Source organism: Aulonocara sp. 'chitande type north' Nkhata Bay, linkage group LG1 (genome assembly GCF_057382095.1).
Source record: "Aulonocara sp. 'chitande type north' Nkhata Bay isolate Kocher_YH1m ecotype deep benthic linkage group LG1, A_spYH_male_GT1.1, whole genome shotgun sequence".
Classification (NCBI taxonomy): Eukaryota; Metazoa; Chordata; class Actinopteri; order Cichliformes; family Cichlidae; genus Aulonocara; species Aulonocara sp. 'chitande type north' Nkhata Bay.
The window spans coordinates 27,920,846-27,941,668 of record NC_141344.1 but is presented as its reverse complement, the minus strand read 5'-3'; the positions used below and the strand labels follow the sequence as shown (position 1 = coordinate 27,941,668).

Below are 20,823 nucleotides of genomic sequence, written 5' to 3'. Positions count from 1 at the left end.
TTGTCTTCTTTTGGCTAGTGAAACACTTAACCCAGTCAGAAAAGATTAGAAAATGCTAAATATGTCAAAGAAGACTGACGTTTTGTCGACCAGTGGTAGCTATCAACACATGGATGAAAGTGCCACTTCATCTTTGTCATGTTGTCTCATGGTCTCACTGCTTGTCTATTCTTTTGTCAGGTCGAATAGGTTTCAGTAACAGGACTGTTAGATTCTTCTTTAAAATATGTCAATGTTTAATAAATTGGTTTAAAAATCACAAGAGACGCTACAAAACAAAATGATGGATTTATAACTTATTTTAAATCGTATATTTGACATGTATTTGGTTTTCAAGAAACTAGCCAAAGTGAAAAATGCAATTTAGGTTTTCTCAAGAATAATATCTTTGGATACTTGTTTTCAACAACTGGGTTTAAATTTAGTCTCAGAACAAAAGTAATTTACACACCAAATGTATGTTTTAGTATGTTGTGCTTTTTTTTTTGTTTTATCCACTTTTCTTTATTTTCCTATTATAAACCTCCTCATCCTTGCTTGACGTTTTCCAGTTGACCGCGGGGTGTCAGTGTCTCTTCGTTAAAAACAAACACACAAACAAACAAAACCGGTTTTTTCACAGATGGTATAATATATATTTTTGTTAAGCACAGTGAAGCTGCCCGAGAAAAAACATCTTAATTTTTCATTTAGGACGAATATAAAGTTGTGGCGTCCCTGTCCTATTTTGTTATTTTGTAATTTTTTGTATTTTTCATGGACTATCATATAAATTCATTTGCACAGCCTCTATATGTATTATTTTACTATTCCCTCCAGCTTAGTATTTGGATGTATAGAATAATATGAATGAATGAAAAAAATCGCCACTTCCATCAAATCAGAGATAAAAAAAAAAAGCAAAAAAAAGTTTCAAAAAGAAGAAGAAGAGAAAGGCACGAGAATTGTTAATTTACTACATTAAGTTCTGCAGAAAGTCGGGTTTTTTTTTACGTTTCTTTCCAGGTGAGGGCCCGCCCCCACCATCTGAAAGCTGAAGCTCGTTTGAGTGTAGTGCATGTGTAGGTAAACAGAGAAAGAGAGAGAGGAGAGCAGGCAGACAGACCAGACAAGATTGAGCATGCATGCGGGAGCCGAGCTCAAAGTTTCTTTTTTTTTTTCCGGCAACACTCTGACTTTCCTCCCATCCTGTGAAATGTGACTCGCAAGCTAAGCATGAACATTTTCTGGGGCTGATTTGTTTAATTTAAGATTTTAAGTTCTCGCTCAGACAAATCGCTCGGTGCGCAATGAGCGCGTCTGCGGGAACGGGAGTGTTCCTGCTCTCCCTGATGTCTATCCCCATCTGCTATTTATTCAATTCTCTCATTTACAGCAACAGGTACGTGGAAACTGGTTCACATATTAACTGTTGGAATTCCGACTTCCACCATCAGCAGCGAGGAGTAGCTACTCTGAGAATCATTTATCTGCTTTTTTTTTCCCCATGCAGTGCTGAAGCTTTCTTCTTCGCTTGGTGCACAACAGTTCTTATTCTGGCCATTTCAGCTCGTTTTATGCTTAAAAAGAAGGCTCCAGTAGATCCACTTTTTTATGGTAGGATTTCTCAAATGCACGTTTCTTGCTTTGACCAACAGCGACCGAGGGAAGTGTTCATTACAGATCAAAGCTCGAGTTAGGACTTTCTGCATATTGTACCTATAAAAACCTGTTGCAGTATTTAGAAAGCAGTGATTTTTAAAGCAGCACGTAATGTTTGCAAGTTGTCCTGTCTTTAATTAGAAATTAATATATCAAATATACATCTGTGAAGTGTATGCAGTGCATGCATTCCTCAGTGTGGTGAATCTGATCATTGGACTGGAGCAAGACAACATCATTGATGGATTTGTGACATTTTACCTCAAAGAGGCAAGTGTTGCTCTATTGTGTCCAGATTATGAATGCCCCCACTTCCTCACAGTTTTACTGATAAATCTACATCGTGTTTCAGGCAGATCCACATGTCAACACAGCACATGGGCACATGATATCGTACTGGGATGGCTGCGTGCACTATCTCATGTATCTGCTTATGATTGCTGCAATAACTTGGGGGTAAGAGCTGTCTTGTTTCCAAGGTTATTCACCACAGCTGCATCACTAAGTAAGGAAAATATTTGCCACTTAATCCCATCCATATTATACTGTTTGATAAGATAAGCTTGATAATGTATCTATATACCTAATTCTTTGAAACTACAATATGATCATCTGGCTTTGTTACATGGTTTGGGCAGGGACAATTACAGAGCTATTGGACTCTACTGGGTGGGATCTTTTCTCATGCGTGCAATGGTCTACATTCTTGGGAATGCTGTCGGTAAGTACACTAAAAATAATGGGATGCTTTTAGATAGCCTGTGTAGGGTAACCCACATTCCCCCCCCCCCCAACAACACACACACACACACACACACACACACACACACACACACACACACACACACAGAGACTTTTATATCCCGTTTGCTTACAGGGATTTAAACTAGATCATTTCTGATCTAGTTTTTCCCCTCATTTTTCCCCAGGAAAGTATGGGACTCACGTTGGCCCTCTCTTCATCCTCCATTTGTTGTACATCTCAGTGTCAGTGTGGGCTTGCTTCCGCATCTTTTGTCAGCCTTCTGCACGAGACGTTGAGCTATCAGTAAGAACCTGACCGCCGCCGCTCTCACAGAGAAAACACCTACTTTTATTGCCCTTAGTCCAATCCATCAGTGAGTCCGTCTCAGGTGTCTGTGAGATTATTCTGACGAGTAATTACCACCACAGAAACAGTGCAAAAAAAATGTATGGGCACATTTCTCAGAGTCATTATAAGTTAGGCAAATATGTCTTTGATAGTAGATATATTTAAACATAACTGAAGTTTAAACAGATGCCCATTTATTGGTGACATTTCTTTCTGAAGGGCAGCACAGTGGCAAGGTGGTTAGCACTGCTGCCGCACAGCATCAGCATCAGGCTGGGGTCTTTCTGTGTGGAGTTTGCATGTTCTCCCTCCGGGTACTCCGGCTTCCTCCCACAGTCCAAAGGCATGCAGTTTGTGGGGATAGGTTAATTTGTTAATCCAAATTGCCCATAGGTGTGACTGTGGGAGTGAATGTGAGCGCGAATGGTGTCTGTCTCTGTGTGTTAGCCCTGCGACAGACTGGCGACCTGTCCAGGGTGTACCCCGCCTCTGTGAAATAACTGCGATCTACCTTATATCCACAAGGTAAGGGTTAAAGTGTCTTATCTGCTGGAAACACATCCATACTTTGCATCTGCAAATGTTAGTGTTGCTGTTGTGTTCTCAGGACATCGAGGAGGCTCACAGGGCAGGCTTGCTCCGCAGACCTGTGGACTTGGTATTCATCATCTACCTCATTCCAGCGCTGGCTTTCTGTGTGTTCAGAGGCCTGGTAAGAAACCTCATGGTGATCGGCTTGCCCAGCTCTAGATTACTTTCTTAGCGTTGGGTGTCTCTCACATATCAAACTGTTATGTTATGTGTTCGAGGTTGTTCTTGACTGTTCCAGCAAATGGTGCCAAGACTACACACAACAGTATGAACCATACCTCAAAGACCCTTCAGCCTACCCTAAAGTACAGGTAACACGGTGACAGTAAACACTCCAAAAACGTCACTCTAATGCTGTAATGTTAAGCCACATATCTAAAAAAGTAAACTGTGTCTCTGTTTGACAGATGCTGGTGAGCATGCTGTATTCTGGGCCCTACTACATCATTACTCTGTATGGGCTGTTGGTCCCAGGATGTGACTGGATGCCAGACCTGACTCTTGTACACTCAGGAGCATTGGCACAGGTACTGTTGATCTCCGTATACAATGAGGGGCCCCTCACAAGTTAGAAACACCTAACGTCTCTAACTTGTTCCGAATATCTGGAAACCAAATGTGTAAGTGATGAAAGGGTTGCCAGGTTTTAAAAATGAAAGTCATGTGAAAGAGTCGTTTACAGTCTTTTGTTTTCCCACATGACATCATAGATCCAGGTAGATTATGTAATGTTACACAGAGACTGAGAGCCGGCTTCTGGCCAGTTCGGTAAACTTTCTCCTCTGTAGTGATTGCAAGTTGGTCTTTGTTTAGTGTACTCTTCAGAGCTGACAGACTCCAGTGGCTCTATTTACATCTAAAGATGGAAAGGGAAGAGTTGTGGGAGCGGCTATCGCGCTGATCACATCTCCACTGCACAATGCAGCCATTGTGTTTGAGCTGCAGGCTGGCGTGTCACTCATCGGCAGGATAAGGGCAGAAGCTGACTTCAGACCAAGAGGAATGGTGGTATTGGTGGTATTCACTTAAATGTCAGCTGTTCAGCCAGGATATAAATAGGAAGGTTGATCCTTTGGCAGCCTTGGTTGCTATGAAACATGTCATGTGTCAGCAGCTTTCTACGAAAAGGTAAATGACAGAAGTGTATTAGATTGAAAATCATATGAAGATCAGTGGTGGTGCCAGAATGCAGGCATCGTCAGTCCAGTAAAGGAATAATTCACTCCAAAACAGCTGTTACTTTGTTTTTGTATGCTTCAAATGGGTTTCCTGTGTAAGCCCTTCTTGCTCTGTTATTGTAGATAGATCATTGCTTCCAGCAAGAAAATGTGGGCTTTAGCATCACAAGATTTCCTATAAGATTTATGACTTTGAACTGATGTTTAATTTACTAATACATGATAATAAGACAATAATGTGCCCAAATGTCTCACTATCCCAGACCACTGAGATTCTGTGGGACAAAACAACAACTAAAAATCTTAGTTATTATAGTTTTTTATTTTCTATTATTTTCTGTTTTGATTTTTTTTTTTAATTCAGTTTAGTTTCAGTTAGGATATTTCTGCTATATTCTTATTTTATTTTTGTTAGTTTTCCAACTTCACAAAACAATTGCTGTTATTTTAATATTTGGTTTTTATTTCTGTTAACTAACATTTTTCTACTTTTGGTTTTTAGTTTGGTTTTAGTTAACTATATTAACCCTGGTCCTGACATCTAATTCTATCTTGTTTTCTAAAATTCATAATTCTTTTTGAATTCTTTTGAATATTCATTTTTTTTTACATCATGAGCTCAAAATATTGTTAAAAATGTAAGAGATATTTAAGACCAAGATACACGGTATGGACAAACGTATTGGGCAGCACCTTTTAGTGACTGAATTCAGGTGTTTCGTTCAGTATTGAGCTGTGCAGCCACCCTTTATAAACATTTGTGTAAGAATGGGTCCTTCTAAACAGCTCACTGAATTTGAGTGCAGCAAGTCAGTGTCTGAAATTTCTTCCCTTCTAGATAGATATTGCTTTGGGGCTTGTGTTTCTGGCCTGTACACTTTAGTTCCAGTGGAGGGGACTCTTAAAGTTTCAGGTTACAAAGACATTTTTGACTATTAACAGTTTAGGGAAGGGCCTTTTTCTTTCCCAGCATCTCTGTGCACCATGCCATAAAGCAAGGCCCATGAAGGTTTGGTCAAATAAGTAGAGTGGAAGAACTTGACTTGACACAGCCCTGACCTTAACCCCATTTACCACCTTTGGGATCAACCAGAATGGAGGTTGTGAGCCGACCCCTCTTGTCCAACATCAGTGTCAGGCCTTGCAAATGCCCTTCTGGGTGAAAGGGCAAATATTTCTACAGGCACCGTTCAAAATCTTGTAGAAAGCCAGAAGAGTGGAAGCTATAGCTGTAAACAGGGACCAACTCCATAGTAATGCCTATGAATTCACAGTGGGATGTCAAACAAGCTCCTGCAGATGTAATATGTAGGTGATCTTTGTCCATATAGTGGTTATATAAGAATCTTGGTGAACATACCAGCTGTGAAGCACATGCTTATTATCCCTCTCTGCTGCGTTTCACAGGCCCAGTTCTCCCACATCGGTGCATCTCTTCACACACGGACACCGTTTTCATACAGAGTACCTGTGGACAGCCAGCCTGTCTTCTTGCTGGTCAATGTGCTGTACATGCTGGTGCCTCAGGCTCTGTGCTACCGCTGCTGCACACAGCCCGCCTTCTTCCTCAGGACAGCGCCAGAGAAGAAAAATGAATGACAGACTGTCGGGGGGACAGAGAGAGTGCCACAGATGCCAAAGATGCCTAAAATAAAGGCCCGAAGAACTCGCAAATTCCTGCTGTGTTTGCAGTTATTAGCGGTTGCTATTTTAGAGAGGAAACTGCCACCTGTAAACTTCATGGGGTTATGTGGAGGTGCTAGAAATGGACAAAAATGGAAATTGTGCCATCTACTGTTTTTGATCTGCCGCTTTTTATTGAAAATCTCTGTGTGTAAAGCAGCAGCATCCACATAAGGCACACACAATGTTACACTGCAGGCAATGGTGCGTTAGAGTTGTGTAACAGATTGATATGACTCACAATAGTCATTGTTTGGTATAAAAACAAAACTGTCGTTTGTTGCTGAGATTTCTGCACAGTGCCTACTTGGCAAATAAATTAATGTGACTGTGCCTTTCACAGTATTTATTAGCTAATAGCAATTTTTTAAAATTTCTTTTAACTTTTTGTTTTTTTATTCAGTGTGGTTTCAGTCAGTTTGCAGAGTGGGTTCCCTTGATTCAGTTTAGTTTTAATTGTCTGAAAATGATTAGTTTAAGTTTGGTTTTTAGTAGATTCCTTGTTAGTCTGAGTTTCCTCAATTACATTTTAATTATTATTGTATGCCAGGGGCAAAATTTAGGAAAATCCTTACAGCTAATGCAATGAAATCTGTAACAAACTAACAAATACTAAACTTAAGGATATTTTCTATTAATTTTTTTCTTTTCCAAGTTCACAAAATCATTTAATTTCATTTTTTTGGTCTAGTTTTTATTTTTATTTTGTTAACTAAAATGGGGTTTGTTTGTTGTTGTTGTTTTTAACATCTAGTTCTAATTCATAAGCACTGTCTCCCTGCATTAAACAGTTACATCCGTTATATCTGACACCACCACCATCCCACTTTTAGGCGCTCTCTAGCCCTCATACAATCCTGCTTTCATCTTAATGGGATTAATTGTGATGAAGAAAAGCATAGCACTGAAATGAAATAATAGTTATGGAAAAAATAATAGAAATCTAAACCTGCCCTTGTACTGCCATTGCACCGCCTCTTTATTTCATCCTTTGCGTCTTTTATAATCCTCTTGTGTGCTACATGCTGTGTTATTATATTTGGCCTGTATTTTGTTATTTGTTAATCAAGATGCTCTATAAAATGATCTCTGATGATAGTTAATAAAGTTGTAGACAGACTTTTTTTGTACACAGACTTAAAAAAATAGATTATACTGAATAGAGAGCAGACCTTTTATTCCCTTTTAAAAATCAAAGTATTTAGTTTAAACCAGAGGGGAGTTTTGTTTTCAGTATTAAGTAAGAAGGTGGAGAAGTTGTGAGTGGAGAAAGTGGGGTTAGCCCCCAGTTCCACAGGATAGCCATAGCACCATGGTTTAGTCTTAGACCAAAACCTCATTTAAGGATTTAGGAAAACAAAAGAGCAAAAGCTAATTTAGCTTTTTCTAAGGTGGTAGAGGAGAGATGAAGACTCAGTTGGTAATAGATGTGTAGCACAGTTAAGCTTAGATAACTGACCGAGGGGTTTTCTGTGCACAAGGCAGAATTTATAGCTATGGTATGGGTGCTGCAGTGGGTGGAGGAGGTCAGATTGTGGAAATTGCACATGTGAAGAAATGGAAACTGTTAAGCATGTTTTGATGGACTGCTCCAGCTATTTTATTGAGACAAATATTATAAACATTAAGACTTTTCTCCTAAAACCAGTAATCGACTTGTATCATTAGGAAGTTTTAAAGGTTTTTTTTTATCTAAAGTTCTGCACCCAAATGGACTACTCGTAAGGATTTAATCCTTGATGTACATTTAGGAAGTACCTGAGGAGGGCAGCAATACGCCTGTGTTCCGTCCTGCCTGCCGGAATTCCACAAAGAAGAAGATAAAGAAGGCAAAACAACTCCGCATGTAGCTAACATTTACAATAAACATTTTTTTAGTTGTGCCTCTAGCTTGACAAATTATTCCACCTGGGAAATATTTCGTATAAGCAGAGAAGATTTTCTCTAATGTTTCTAATTACATGCTGGCGAGAACAAACAACGCGGGCAGAATTACACTGGGCAGCTAGGGTTAGCCAAAGAAGCTAACCAGCTAGCTCCCATTAGCTGCAATGGCAGCGTCCACTCCTCCAGTGATTTCAGCTCCTGTATTAAGGTCTGTGTTTCTTTGTAGGTCTTTTGAACGTATTTATGTAATGATTTTGAGACACGTAGACAACAGTGGCTTCTGCATGCATTTAAAGTGTTGTTAAATAAACGCCGTAATCGTACAAATTTAGCCTTAGGTTAGATACATTTTTATGAGTCTGGTGGTACTAAAGAAACCGATTTGAATGCCTGAGCCTTTTCTTTGCAGATAGTGAGATTTTTTTTTAGTATTGGGAAAGGCAGAAGGTGGTGTAATATGGCTAACTGAAGCAAATGGCACATGAAGTCTGTCTTCTTCAGAAGCACCAGTGATGGGAAGAGTTCAGTGATCATTATGTGTGACAGGGCACAGGGTCTGCTGTGAACACTGGCTTTTATTGTTTAAGGTGCACTCTCTTGTAAGAGCTGTGCAAGCCCCGGCTTAGTCTCCCATCATCTGCTCCTCTGTTGTGATTATTGTTTTCAATCTCTTTCACTTCAGTCAGAAGCAACGCAGGGCTGCTCTGAGGAAAGAGAGGAGGAAACGGAAACGCCAGGCTCTCGCCCATGCTAGAGAACGAGGTATGTGATAGATGTATGAGTCCAGGTTGTGTTGTTCTCATTTGTCTAGTTGCGGTTGTTAAGCAAATTCTTCACCACCATTTCTCTGTTACAGATTTAAAAAATGGAGCAAGCCCTACTCCTGGAGAAGAAGACGAAGTAAATGAAGACGGTGAGGATGACGATGTTGCAGAGGAAGAAAGGTAGGGCCATACTGACGCTGCTCTGAAGCTGCTCATTCATTGATAGCAGCATAGACCATTTTGCTGCACATGCTGGATGTGTTTGATTTTGTATTTATTTACCTTTAGACAGCATCTTCATGAAGAGTGGCTGGAAAGAGAGCGGATTGCCCAAGAGGAGTTCAGACTGCGTTTGGAGAAGGAGGAAACAGCAAGGAAAAGAAAAGAGGAGGAGGAGGTATAGGGATGGGAATTGACAGGAATTTAGCGTTACTTATTCCGTTATCAATATCAATTATGGATTTAATTCCTTATCGATTCTCTAATCAATTCTCATTGAGTTAGAGAATAAAATGTAGTACAGATGTAGCTAAAGGTATATGAGAGAGCCTCTGAGTCAGTCTCACTCTGGCAGACCTCGTCAACTAAATGTTAATACGAGATGGAGATTATTCATACAGTATGGCGCTAACATATTACAATCAACATGATCTGGAGAAGTTTTATGTTGCTTGTGCCGTAAGTTTCCCCTCGAGAGTCGCCACCGTCGCTAAGCAGCGTACCAAAGACATTACAGTAGTGCAAATTAACTGTGTGGTCAAATGTTTGAGCATGTTGGAGGCACTTCTCCCCTTTGTTATGATCAAAGCTCTGCACGTGTGCCTGATCTTGCTTGTTTCATTCAGTCATTATTCTGGTGAACATGACCAGTTTAGTCTAGCTCAGTCCAGCGCACAGCATCCTGCTGCTGTAAATATTGACTGGAGATCCCAGCAAATCCATTGTTCTGTTTGAGTAATGGCTTTTACAAACTGCAGTTCAGATCAGAATTTTACTGAGCATTTTTAATTATTTACATTTAAAAACACATTATATTTCATTTCGCTTTTGTATGGGATAAATGCCCAGTACAGCTGACTGGATAAAGACAGTCCAGGCATGATGGCCATACCAGCTTGATTTAAAAGAGCTGCATTTGTGGTGAAATGGAAAAAAGTAATTCATGGCACCAAAATAAATGGAAATGACAGCACAGTGGAATCAGTGGAAATGATTTGCAATAAGAATTCCAAATAACTGTCTTTATGTCTTTTTGTGTCTGTAGCGGATGATAAAGGAGGAATGGGAAGCGCAACAGAGGCGAGAACAAGAAGAAAAAGAGCAGAAGCAACAGGAGAAGCGAGACAGAGAGGTGATATGGGCTCCAGGAGGATAGAAACAAAAAAGACATATATATCCTCTTCTCCATAATCTTGAGAGCTAATGAACCGGCTTAATGTCTCACCCACTGATTGTTTCTTTTGTAACGTGTTTGTGCAACTTTTCCTTGACTGAACCATTTTACTCCTTAACTGAGATACACTCAAAGAGAAAACCCTCAGCTCTCACAACAAGGATGTATCTTTTATATTGTGTGAAAGCTGTGAAATCGCTCCACTAGTGTTGAAAGGATACCTCCCATTAACAACTTTTTTTGTGCCTCTCAGTCTCTGTGAACGTGGTCTTAACCCACAGAAAACAGATATGCTGCAGTTATATTGACTTCTACACATTTTCACCAGCCGTGTCTTTACACCATTTGTAGGAGGCTGTTCAGAAAATGTTGGATGAAGCTGAAAATCAGGTATTCACACACACAAACACGAGTAAAAACTGTCTGTCTTAGCCACAAACCCCCCAAAGTATCATATAGTACATATATACTACTGGTATTTGTCTTTTAATGGGACTTAACTTGAATCAGTTAAATAAAGTTCAGTTAAATGCCACTAACAGTGGAAATTCTCCCAAGCCATCATGACTTCAGAAATAAACTTTGAAAATAAATGAGACGCAGAATGATAGTAACTCATTTCCAGTATATTGTATTTTGTATATGTGCAGATTAGCAGGAAGTAGGGCTGTTCGATATAACGATACATATCGGATGACGATATAAAAACGTCTATCGTTTCATTTTACGCTGTCGTTTGTTTCGTGGTGTCGCAAAATAAACTGTTTACGGCAATATCTTTTCATCGTTTTGATGGTCACTGTAGTGGCTATAACTTCTTAAAGTTCTCTCTTTCTCTTATATTTAATATAACCACACTACAGACGGACAAGCGACCTGTCTGCTTGTTTATTTTCCACATAAACCTTTCACAATAAAGCTCAAGATCCTGTTGAGACTTTTCAAAATAAACAGAATCACGTGAAAGAGTATGCAGAGTATTTGCAGATGAGAAGCAAAAAAGAGCCGTCAGGTGCTAAAAAATAAACCTTAGACTCAAACTTTAGAACAGGCTTTTCCCCGCAGCACACTGTGTAATAAATATTTACAAAGAAAACGGCGGCTGTTACAACTTATGTCTAAAAATGTATAGTTTCATTACTAAACTAACTAAACAGCACTAAAACACTCGACTCCAGGTACACAACGCCCAGCTGGAAACACTTCACGCAAGTCGAGCTGCCCGAGATTCACAGAATTTACAGAAAATGTAAAATTTTTGTGATTTATATCGTTATCGGACGATAGATGTCTTATATGGGGATATGACATTTTGGTCATATCGCACAGCCCTAGCAGTAAGACTTGTAGTTACTTCTCAGGAAATGGAAAATATATTTCTTTGTTTTAAAAAAAATTGCTTTTCTATCAAATCATCAGGGAGTGTGATAATTTTTTCTTTTTCTGTTTAACCAAATATAGAGATTTGGAACAGACCTGGTTTAATGACAAAATATTATTTTAATATTGTTAAATGTTAGTGTTTGTATTGGCTGTGTACAAATAAAAGCTTTAGGCCTTGTTGTCCAATGTTTTTAAACTCAGCCAGATACTTTCATTTGAGCCTACTGTTCATTTTGATGACTTTTCATGGGCTTTTCTGTCACAAGGTTGGCCTTAAATTTTACTCAAAGTGGTATTTAGAAGCTCTGAAGTTTTTTATTTCACTTGTTTATACCTAGAGACGCATTTAAATTCTTTCAATTCAGTTTACTCTAACTAGTGTGACGGCACTTTGGTGTCATTGCAAACATCTCTAAATCTAATAAAAGACTGAAAACTAAGACAGTTTAAATATTGCTCATGGCCTGTCTTACAGCTGGATAATGGTGGCCCGTGGATGAACCCTGAGGCTCCTGTGACAGTGAACTCTGAGAACTTTGGAACGGAGCGTGACGTAGCCAACTGTCCGTTCTTCCTCAAGACTGGAGCGTGTCGATTTGGAGACAGGTACTGATGGGTTTTGGTTTCTTCTGAGTTGTTGATAATAATAATTATAACCATAATAATAATAATAATACATTTCTTTTTAGGTGTCTTTCAAAACACTCAAGGTTACCTCACCCAGAAGAGTTAAGAACAATAGGAATAGACAAAAAATCCTATAAAATTAAGAGCAAAGTTGCAATCAGAGTGAATAAACTAGTTTAAAGAGGTGCGTTTTGACATGCCACTGATATGCCCTTGAAAAGAAAGCGTCCTGGCATGGATGACCCCCAGACTCTTAATCTGAGGCGAGGGAGAAACTAAGGAGTTGTCAACAGGGAATGAATAGCTGTTACGTTTGGACAGTGAGAAGAACCTCTGTTTTATCACTGTAGTTTGAGAAGGTTGCAGTAGAACCAGGATTTAATTTCCTGGAGGCAAACACAGAGGGCAGTGAGTGGGAGGTGCTGGTAGTTTGGCATGTGGGTAGAGCTGGGTGTCATTGGGATAACAATGGAAACCGATTTATGGAAGATTTGACCAAGAGGAAGGAGATGAGAAAAAAAAAGGCGGCTCAGGACAGGTACCTGGGAGACTCCAGTAATAACTGGAAATTGATGGAATTTGAATTTTTCAGTTGAATGAACGGAGTGCGTCCAGTGATTTCAATAGGAGCTAGTCTGTCAAGAAGAATGTTATGTTAGGTTAAATTACACGATGACACTAAAGTGGCCTTTCCCCACGTATTTGAATGTCTTCTCTCTATGAATCCAGATGTTCTCGAAAACATACGTATCCTGAAACCAGTCCAACGCTGATGATCCGCGGAATGTTTAGAACGTTCGGTATGGAAGAGTCGCGCCGTGATGACTATGACATCGATGCTTGTTTGGAGCACAGCGAGGAGGAGATGCAGGAGTCCTTCCTCGAGTTCTACCACGATGTTCTGCCAGAGTTCAAGAGCGTCGGCAAAGTGTTGCAGTTTAAGGTGAGATGACATCAAGAAGCTTTCCTCCCGTCATCCTGTCTGTGTTGTAAAACAGACTCACTTATTCCCCTTAAAAACATTTATAGATTTCACCTATTCCTCTCCTCTAATAGGTCAGCTGTAACTATGAACCACACCTGAGAGGAAACGTTTATGTTCAGTTTGACACGTAAGAAGTCACTCAGCCACTTCCCGTCTCTTTGCAATTGAAGTAACACTTCAGAGAAAAACATCATTCTTTGACTTGTTGTCTCTCCAGAGAGGAGCAATGCAAAGATGCCTTCATCAAATTCAATGGGAGGTGGTATGCAGGCCGGCAGCTTCACTGTGAGATATCACCTGTTACACGGTGGAAGAATGCCATATGTGGTGAGCTACTTTTTAATGCTGACGGCATGCAGTTTCACTTGAAGACATTCCCACAGTGTTTAGCTTGTTTGTTTATCTTCTTAGGATTGTTTGACAGACACAAGTGCCCTAAAGGGAAGCACTGCAACTTTCTGCATGTATTTCGAAACCCTGGGAATGAATTCTGGGAGGCTGACAGGGACCTGCACATGTCCCCTGACCGCAGTGTAAGGGGCAGTCACAGAGACGGGTGGCATTCGAGCCGATCATGGAGGCAGCGTCATTACAGCAGGAGCCCGGTGAGATCGGAGAGATCTGAAAGGAGACGAGACGAAGACAGGCGAAGGAGCAGGAGCAGAGAGAGGAGGCCGTCATACCACAACAGAGAGGACACACGGTCGTCCAGATCCAGACACAGTGACTGGTGGAAAGACAGGCGAAGGAGCAGGAGTAGAGGCAGGTCAAGGAGCAGAAGTAGAGACGACGAGCAAGACAGGCGGAGAAACAGAAGTAGGGACAGAGAGAAGGAGCATAGGGGTAGAGATCAAGAGAGAAACGGTAGAGGCACGAATGACGTCGCTCACATGGGAACGAGAGAAAAGTCGGGAAGTAAAGAAAGAAGCCCCAAGTCACCTGATAAAAGTAAGAAAAAGTCTAATGATGACAGCAGCACACATCGTCGCCACAAACACTCCAAAAAGAGCAAGAAGAAGAGCAAGAAGAAGAGCAAGAAGAAAAGCCATTTGCCTGAAGAGACAGCTTCATCTGGAGAGTCAGAAAAAGAGGAGTCAGGGGAGGAGACGGTGGAAAACCTTTCAACATCAAGTCCCGGTGGAGAGAGAAATGAGATGGAGCGAACGCAGAAAAACAGTGAAAGTGAATAGTCCGAGGAAATGTGAGGTGACCTCACTGAAAATATGCTCTTTTTGTAGCGCACATTTTAAAATCTACAAATCAGATTTTCCTAAAAATAACTTCTAGAAATTTGTGCACACTGAGATACATCTCCGCCTTACCGATCTGGATTTTAAATGAATAAAAAGGGATGCATTGCAGTTTGTGAGTCCTGAGATCACTGTATTCTGATGCGTTAATCCAGTTTAAAATGCAATGATTTTAATGTAGTCAACATTGGCACTTGTCAACACCTTTTGTGTACATATGTGAATATTTTCAAGATGCTCATTGTGGCACTACATGTTACGTAAAAATATAAAAACAAAAAAACCCTTGCTTTTTGAATACATTTATTTTTAATATCTTTCAAATATAAGAAAAATGTGTTGTCAGTGTTTAATACAAAAACTGATTTCTTTTGCACAAATCAAAGTTTGATAATACGAGTGTTCAACGACAACAGTTTTGATCTTGATAAGAAAAAAAGACTTCCATACAGTTTGAGATGAGTAACTATTTAGAAGTTGTTTCCTTGCACATTACAATGATATACCTGATATCTGCAGTTCATGTTTTTATGTTCCCACTCCATGAAGAAAGTCATGATCAACATGTCTGGGTAGACTGGAGTAATTCCATAATACTGGTTTATTGTAGCCAAATAATTCCCACATCCAGTGACATCAACCTGCAGTTATAAATCCCTTTTTTCTGCTGTTTTAGCCTCCTATAGACACCACTGAGAAGGTAAAACACAGTGTTCTTTGGTCATATGTTAGTCGTTAAGAGTAAGCCAGAGCTATATAATACACAAAATAGTGGTTTTATTTGGGTCACTATCCTAACCTAATTCAGCACTAAGGGAGGAACTGGACCTAAGATATACTTTCAGAGGCTTTTACAAACCTCAGTGTTTTTTTTTTGTTTGTTTTTTTTGTAAGGACAATAAGTCGATGGTCAAAAACACTACAGAAATACAGTATAGCAAACGTGACACTAGTTACACAGAAACCACCCACATATAGCAAACAATTAGTCTGGAAATGTGAATATGAAATGATTCATTTGAAGAGAAGAATCACAGAAAATAAACCTGTAAGTGTTAACACAGACACAATGATTATTAAATGTGTAATTTTAGTTACTGGGTTCAGTTTAGCCATGAATAAGTGATTGTAACAGTGTCTGTGTTTCCCTTAACAGCACTGGCCCCAGCTGGTGGCTTTGATGCATTACCATTACATATGAGCATGCAACATAGGAACTGGTTATTTGTTCACTCATTCAGTCCAACCCTTGTACCTGAACATTTTCAGATGAATGTGTTTTGTTTTTTTTTAACTTGTTATGCCACTTAACACTGGCTGTGAGACAATGAGGCATAAAAAGGTATCATGGGATGAACCAGCATCATCTCTACACGTGTAAAAAAAAAAAAAAAAAACTATGCAAAGGACCAATTTCAAATTTTATCTTTAAGCACTAGGAGCCTGTAACCCCGTAAAAAAACCCAAACACCATTTTTCGCCATTTCTTCAGTTGAATCTCAAAAATGTCAGAAATAACAGTCTGAAGTACAGAAAACTGCACTTTTGCAGCAACAAGTCAATTCCCAAAGAGCTGTTATCTTGGCGTAGTGTGCAGTGGAGCCTTAAAACTGAGGAAACTGGACAAAACGATCTACAGCACCATCTGAAGAAGAGCTTTAAATGTCCTTTCAGAACTATTCCTGAACACTAGTTTCTTGCACAGCTGATTTAAGAGAGTTCAGGCTGCAGACTCAAGATGATTAGACCAAACAGAATTTTTCAGGCTGTATTTCCACATATGTTTTTACATGTTTCAATAAACCACTGCACCCATATTCAATTTTCCTAGCAAAGCATAAAGAATCGAGGGGTAGTTCAAGATTTTTTGCAGTGCTGTATTTTCATGATTCTTTGCTATGTGATGGTAAAACATGAGAAGCACCAGCTGCAGCCACAACACCTTAACAAGCACTTGAGGCCAAACATGTACAGCTCTGCAGTGGGTGATGATGGATTATCTAATGGTGCTGGAGTTCATGTCAGTGCTACATTGTTCTCTGTGGAGTTTTAAGTTAAGGGAGTGAAGTACGCCAAGTGCTGCTGAATACAGTGAGGGAGCTTGCACATAGGGAACACATCAGAACCACAGTTGGCACTACACTGAAAGGACAATACAGGATAGTACAGTACATAGATGGTGACCACACTCACACACACAACACTGACACGGTAAACAGGAGAGGACTTAGTCGACACACGGAGGTGAGAATCAAACAAGGCAGAAACACGTTGATCTATGTCAGCCCAATCTCTTCTAAAACGCTCCGTGGTGCCTCAGCCTCCTGCAGAAGAAGACAGACAAGTGCTCTTTAAAGCTGTTATGTCAGGTTCTTTAAGTACCTCTTACAAAACATAATTAATAGTGCATGAGTCATAATTACTAGCTGCTGAATCTAAGATGGGAACAGAGGGGCTTTACAGTGAGTTACAGGCATGCACAGCCAGTCCTGTTATAACAATAGTGCTGCATGCTTTGCTTTAAATAAATCAAAGAGCACTGAATCTGTCCACTGGAAACAGCCACCTAGGCAGAACGTTCTTTAGTGCACTGGCACAAGAGATAGAAAGAGGTATTAATCAAGTCCTGCAGCCTAAGAATAAACATGATAGCAGGTGCAGGTGAGTGTAAGGTGGAGAAAGCCAGCCTTCTGTTTGGATCAACACTTGAATTGTTGAGTAAAATTAATTCTATTTTCACAAAGTCAGTGCTCCAGCAACCAACAGAAAGTTACTGAATTTTGGCAATGTTTCATTTTGAAAGGATTTATGTCTGTTTTTGTTTCAGCTTATCAAATGTGAAGAACTGCTAGCTTTCCTTGTCTTACTTGGCAGTAAAGATAACACCTTTAGATTTTTGAAGAAAACAAAAAATCCCCCACAAAAACCAAACAAACATGATAGGTTTATCAACACTTCGTCATTGCAACCCCCTGTTCATAGTTACAGGTCAAATGGATTTATTTATCTGCTGAAGAAGAACTGAGCGTACCTCCTGCAACAGGTCAGCCTGCTCGATGGCCTTCAGCACATTCTTCTTGGATGTTTCCTGGGCCTCTCCGCCCAGCAGGAACTCATCCAGGATGAAGTAAGCCTTCTCAAAGTTGAAGATGATATCCAGCTCGCACACCTGAGAGTCCACAAAACAACAAATAGCAGCAGATCAGAGGAGACACTGTCCCTACTAAAAATCCTTGCAGTAACATTTTAACAGATTTCCCCTTCTGATACCATCGATCAGCATGTTATGTGCGTGATGTTGACACGACTTACGCTGCCAAAATATTTGTCCAGCAGCTCCACGTATCTGTGGATGATCTCGAGTGTGATCAGCTCATTATCCTGATCCTCGACGGCACAGCAGAAATACAGGCTTGCGTATCTAGTACACGAAGAAAGAAGATATGCAAAGCATCAATATTTGTGACATCAGCAGTATTAAGGAATGCATTAAGACTGTTAAGTGTATATTTGGTAATAAAAGTCAGTCACAAAAAAAAGAAAGAAGCATAGACACCAAGCTAAAATGTCTAATGTCTGGTCCAGAATGTGATAGAAAGAGCATGCAGCGATATCACAACCCAGCAAGTGTCTGCAGGGCATTTAAAAATGGGCAGGAAGTTAATGCTGAGATAATACACTCACAATCTTTTCTTTTGATACACCTGTTCAAATGCTCCGTCATGCAAATATTTTATCAGACAATCACATGTTATGAATACAACACATTTAGGCCTGTGTATTGAACTGCATGTGTGTGTATAATACTGCACTATCATGTGGCTGAACTGTTTGTTTGTTTTGCCTTGATAAAGTGGACATTTACATTACTTATGAGTCATATGTTCATGACAAATCAGGCAATCTCCCCATCTACTCTGATTTTTGGCAGTTATTATTTGAAAAGGTGTTTTTGGCTTCCACGACACACCAGAAGGTGAGCTCTAGATGCCAGAAATCTCAGTGCCTGACAAAATAATCACTGAATCACCAGCTCCCATTAACCACCCCAACAAACCACCACAGATTTACCAGTGATGCAACGAACCAAATGTTAACACATCCTACTGATAAGATCATACCCTGACCTAAAGAAATTACACAACAGTCGGAGTGAAGCTTATCTGGGCCATTTACAAGTTAAACATAAATGCCTGAAGTCAACGATCCTCTTCCTAATGGCTTTTGAAGGTTTCAACCACACCACAGTCATCATGAATTCGGGAACTGAAACTACGCAGTTCTCTTCCTTATAAACGTCTGTTGTCATGTGAACAGTGTTTTATACAAGTTAAAACACCTTTCCACGAGCCAACTCCATCTGCTGCTGAGACGCAAACTGAAACAATGAAAAAAACTAGTATGTGCACCTGGAAACTGGCACTTCACAAGTACCAGCCCTTATTATATTGCTAACAAGGAGGGACAACCATTCAGGAGCCGTCAGACGAGAGCCATTTTGGCCTGACATGAACAGTACACTTGATCAGCTATGATACAGCGAGCAGGAACGCACTGAGTCCACATATCAGGCACCACTGTTTCACCCTGGAAGAACTGTCCCCATCCCACATGTGCCAATATGGACATCTCTTGGCAAAGCACTCAATCCTGACTTCCCTAATGAATTTCTACTTCAGTTTATTTAAGTCACAAATATTCACACCGAATTTACTTTTTTTCCCCTGTTTATTTAAGTCACAACTTGTAGTGCACGGATTACTGCTTCAAAATATGGCAACAGGTAGTCTGGTGCTGCTTGAGGCAGCAGGGGAGAAGCGAGAGGGAGTCTAATTAACACAGGTAATTAATGTTGGGAATTACTCTCTCTCCTTTAGGTGTAGTGTGTTGGAATCCACAACCTAAGGGAAGAAGCACTGGAAGGGAGTGGGAGTTTGCTCCCACCAGTTGGGATTTAGAGGAGCACGCATCTTGCTTTAATTCCTCTCACTACTCTCCTCCCTCCTGAGGAGAACCGACGACTGGCACACTAAAAAACAAAATCCCAATAAATAATTTTTTTGACCATTTCTCAACTCAAGTGAACCAATACAAGTTACTTTGTAGAAAACAAATGTTGGTGCTAATAAGCATTACTTAATCTTTAAGGGCAATATTGTGCTGTTGCATTTGAGGATCTGATCTACTCTTACCTACTGCACCAAAAGCTGAGTGCAAATGCCACTTGTGATAGAAAGGGAGAGCGTGCAGCTGTATCACAACTTGCATTATACACCTACCTTTTGTACACAATCTTCAGGTCTCGCCACTCCAAGAAGCTGCACATTTTGGGCTTCCTGGCCAGTATAGTCTGGACCAGATCCCTGGAGATCTTCTTTCTCTCCTTGTCTGACAGAGGAACATACCACTTCTGCAGCCGCAGCTTTCCCTGCCGGCTGAACAGCAGCATGAACTGCATCTGCGGGAGGAAGTCCAGTTATACAAGAGTGAGATAAACACCGACTGAAGGAGTTATTTGACGATGAGAGAGAAAGATGAGGAGAAATTAAAATAGCTAGAGGGGGTGCAATCAGCAAGCCTGTGGCAACTACTGAATAACACGTTGGCATGGTATGAAACTTTGAATAACCCAGTTGACTTAGTCACAACAATAAGGAGAGACGTCCAAACAGGAAATACACACATTCTTGACAATGATAACACGACCGCCTAGCCGCCCGTTAAGAATGTGTCCAACTTGAAATATTTTACGTTGAAGAGGTTTTAATACAAAGTTGCATTAGCTAATATCAGCTAATCTTAATTGACGGCCACATAATAACCTCAACAACGCGTCTCGTGTCATTTGCGCCCCATCCTGCGAAGGGTTATCTAGCTAAAGCATGCACAAGAAGTAAACACCAGTCTTTACCTTCGACCAAAACGTGAAGATAATCACTCGGATGACTGCTAACTTCACTATGTCCCAGCGAAATACACAAAAAAAAAACGAGTGAAGAAGCTGCTTCTGTGTATCTGCGGTTTAGCCCCTCACCCAGCTTGTTGCTAAACTAGCTAGCGGGTAGTGGTCGATGGTAAGCAGCGATTGAGACGGCTGCGCTGTGATTGGTTTAAAAAGCCACAGCTCTGAAATTTGATTGGATTAAAGATTCCGTTATTCGTTACGTTATTACAAGGAAACAGCAATGGCTGCCTGTGTGTGTAAAGTTACCACTCAGTCAAATTTACTTCTTGTTCAGTAAAGAGCGTATATTAATCCAAGTAACTGTTTTCACGATATATATGACCCAACTCTAAACATAGTTGCGATTCGGTGTAATTTTTACATTTTTGATGATTTCTTTGAAA

The 20,823-nt window shown here is 40.2% G+C and overlaps 3 protein-coding genes across 3 annotated transcripts; 2 read left to right on the top strand and 1 right to left on the bottom strand.

Moving 5' to 3' along the window:
* Nucleotides 1-297: 297 nt before the first annotated feature.
* LOC147339251 (transmembrane 6 superfamily member 1-like) lies at nt 298-7,790 on the top strand. The gene is made up of 10 exons (XM_086291275.1): nt 298-1,381; nt 1,493-1,596; nt 1,814-1,915; nt 1,998-2,097; nt 2,280-2,362; nt 2,571-2,689; nt 3,342-3,446; nt 3,544-3,636; nt 3,733-3,852; nt 5,911-7,790. The coding sequence occupies exons 1-10, from the start codon at nt 1,290-1,292 to the stop codon at nt 6,100-6,102; spliced, it is 1,110 nt and encodes a 369-aa protein (XP_086147401.1). The 5' UTR covers nt 298-1,289; the 3' UTR covers nt 6,103-7,790.
* A 199-nt stretch (nt 7,791-7,989) lies between these two features.
* On the top strand, nt 7,990-15,491 carry zrsr2 (zinc finger (CCCH type), RNA-binding motif and serine/arginine rich 2). Its single transcript, XM_086291249.1, has 11 exons — nt 7,990-8,281; nt 8,756-8,835; nt 8,930-9,017; nt 9,126-9,234; nt 10,102-10,188; nt 10,582-10,620; nt 12,089-12,219; nt 12,970-13,183; nt 13,297-13,352; nt 13,443-13,552; nt 13,637-15,491. The coding sequence occupies exons 1-11, from the start codon at nt 8,238-8,240 to the stop codon at nt 14,413-14,415; spliced, it is 1,737 nt and encodes a 578-aa protein (XP_086147375.1). The 5' UTR covers nt 7,990-8,237; the 3' UTR covers nt 14,416-15,491.
* LOC147339249 (AP-1 complex subunit sigma-2-like) lies at nt 14,747-20,581 on the bottom strand. Its single transcript, XM_086291261.1, has 5 exons — nt 20,387-20,581; nt 19,755-19,933; nt 17,788-17,896; nt 17,507-17,644; nt 14,747-16,799 (listed from the first exon to the last, which is right to left on the bottom strand). Exons 2-5 carry the CDS (start codon nt 19,931-19,933, stop codon nt 16,752-16,754), a joined length of 474 nt encoding a protein of 157 aa, XP_086147387.1. The 5' UTR covers nt 20,387-20,581; the 3' UTR covers nt 14,747-16,751.
* Nucleotides 20,582-20,823: the final 242 nt, after the last annotated feature.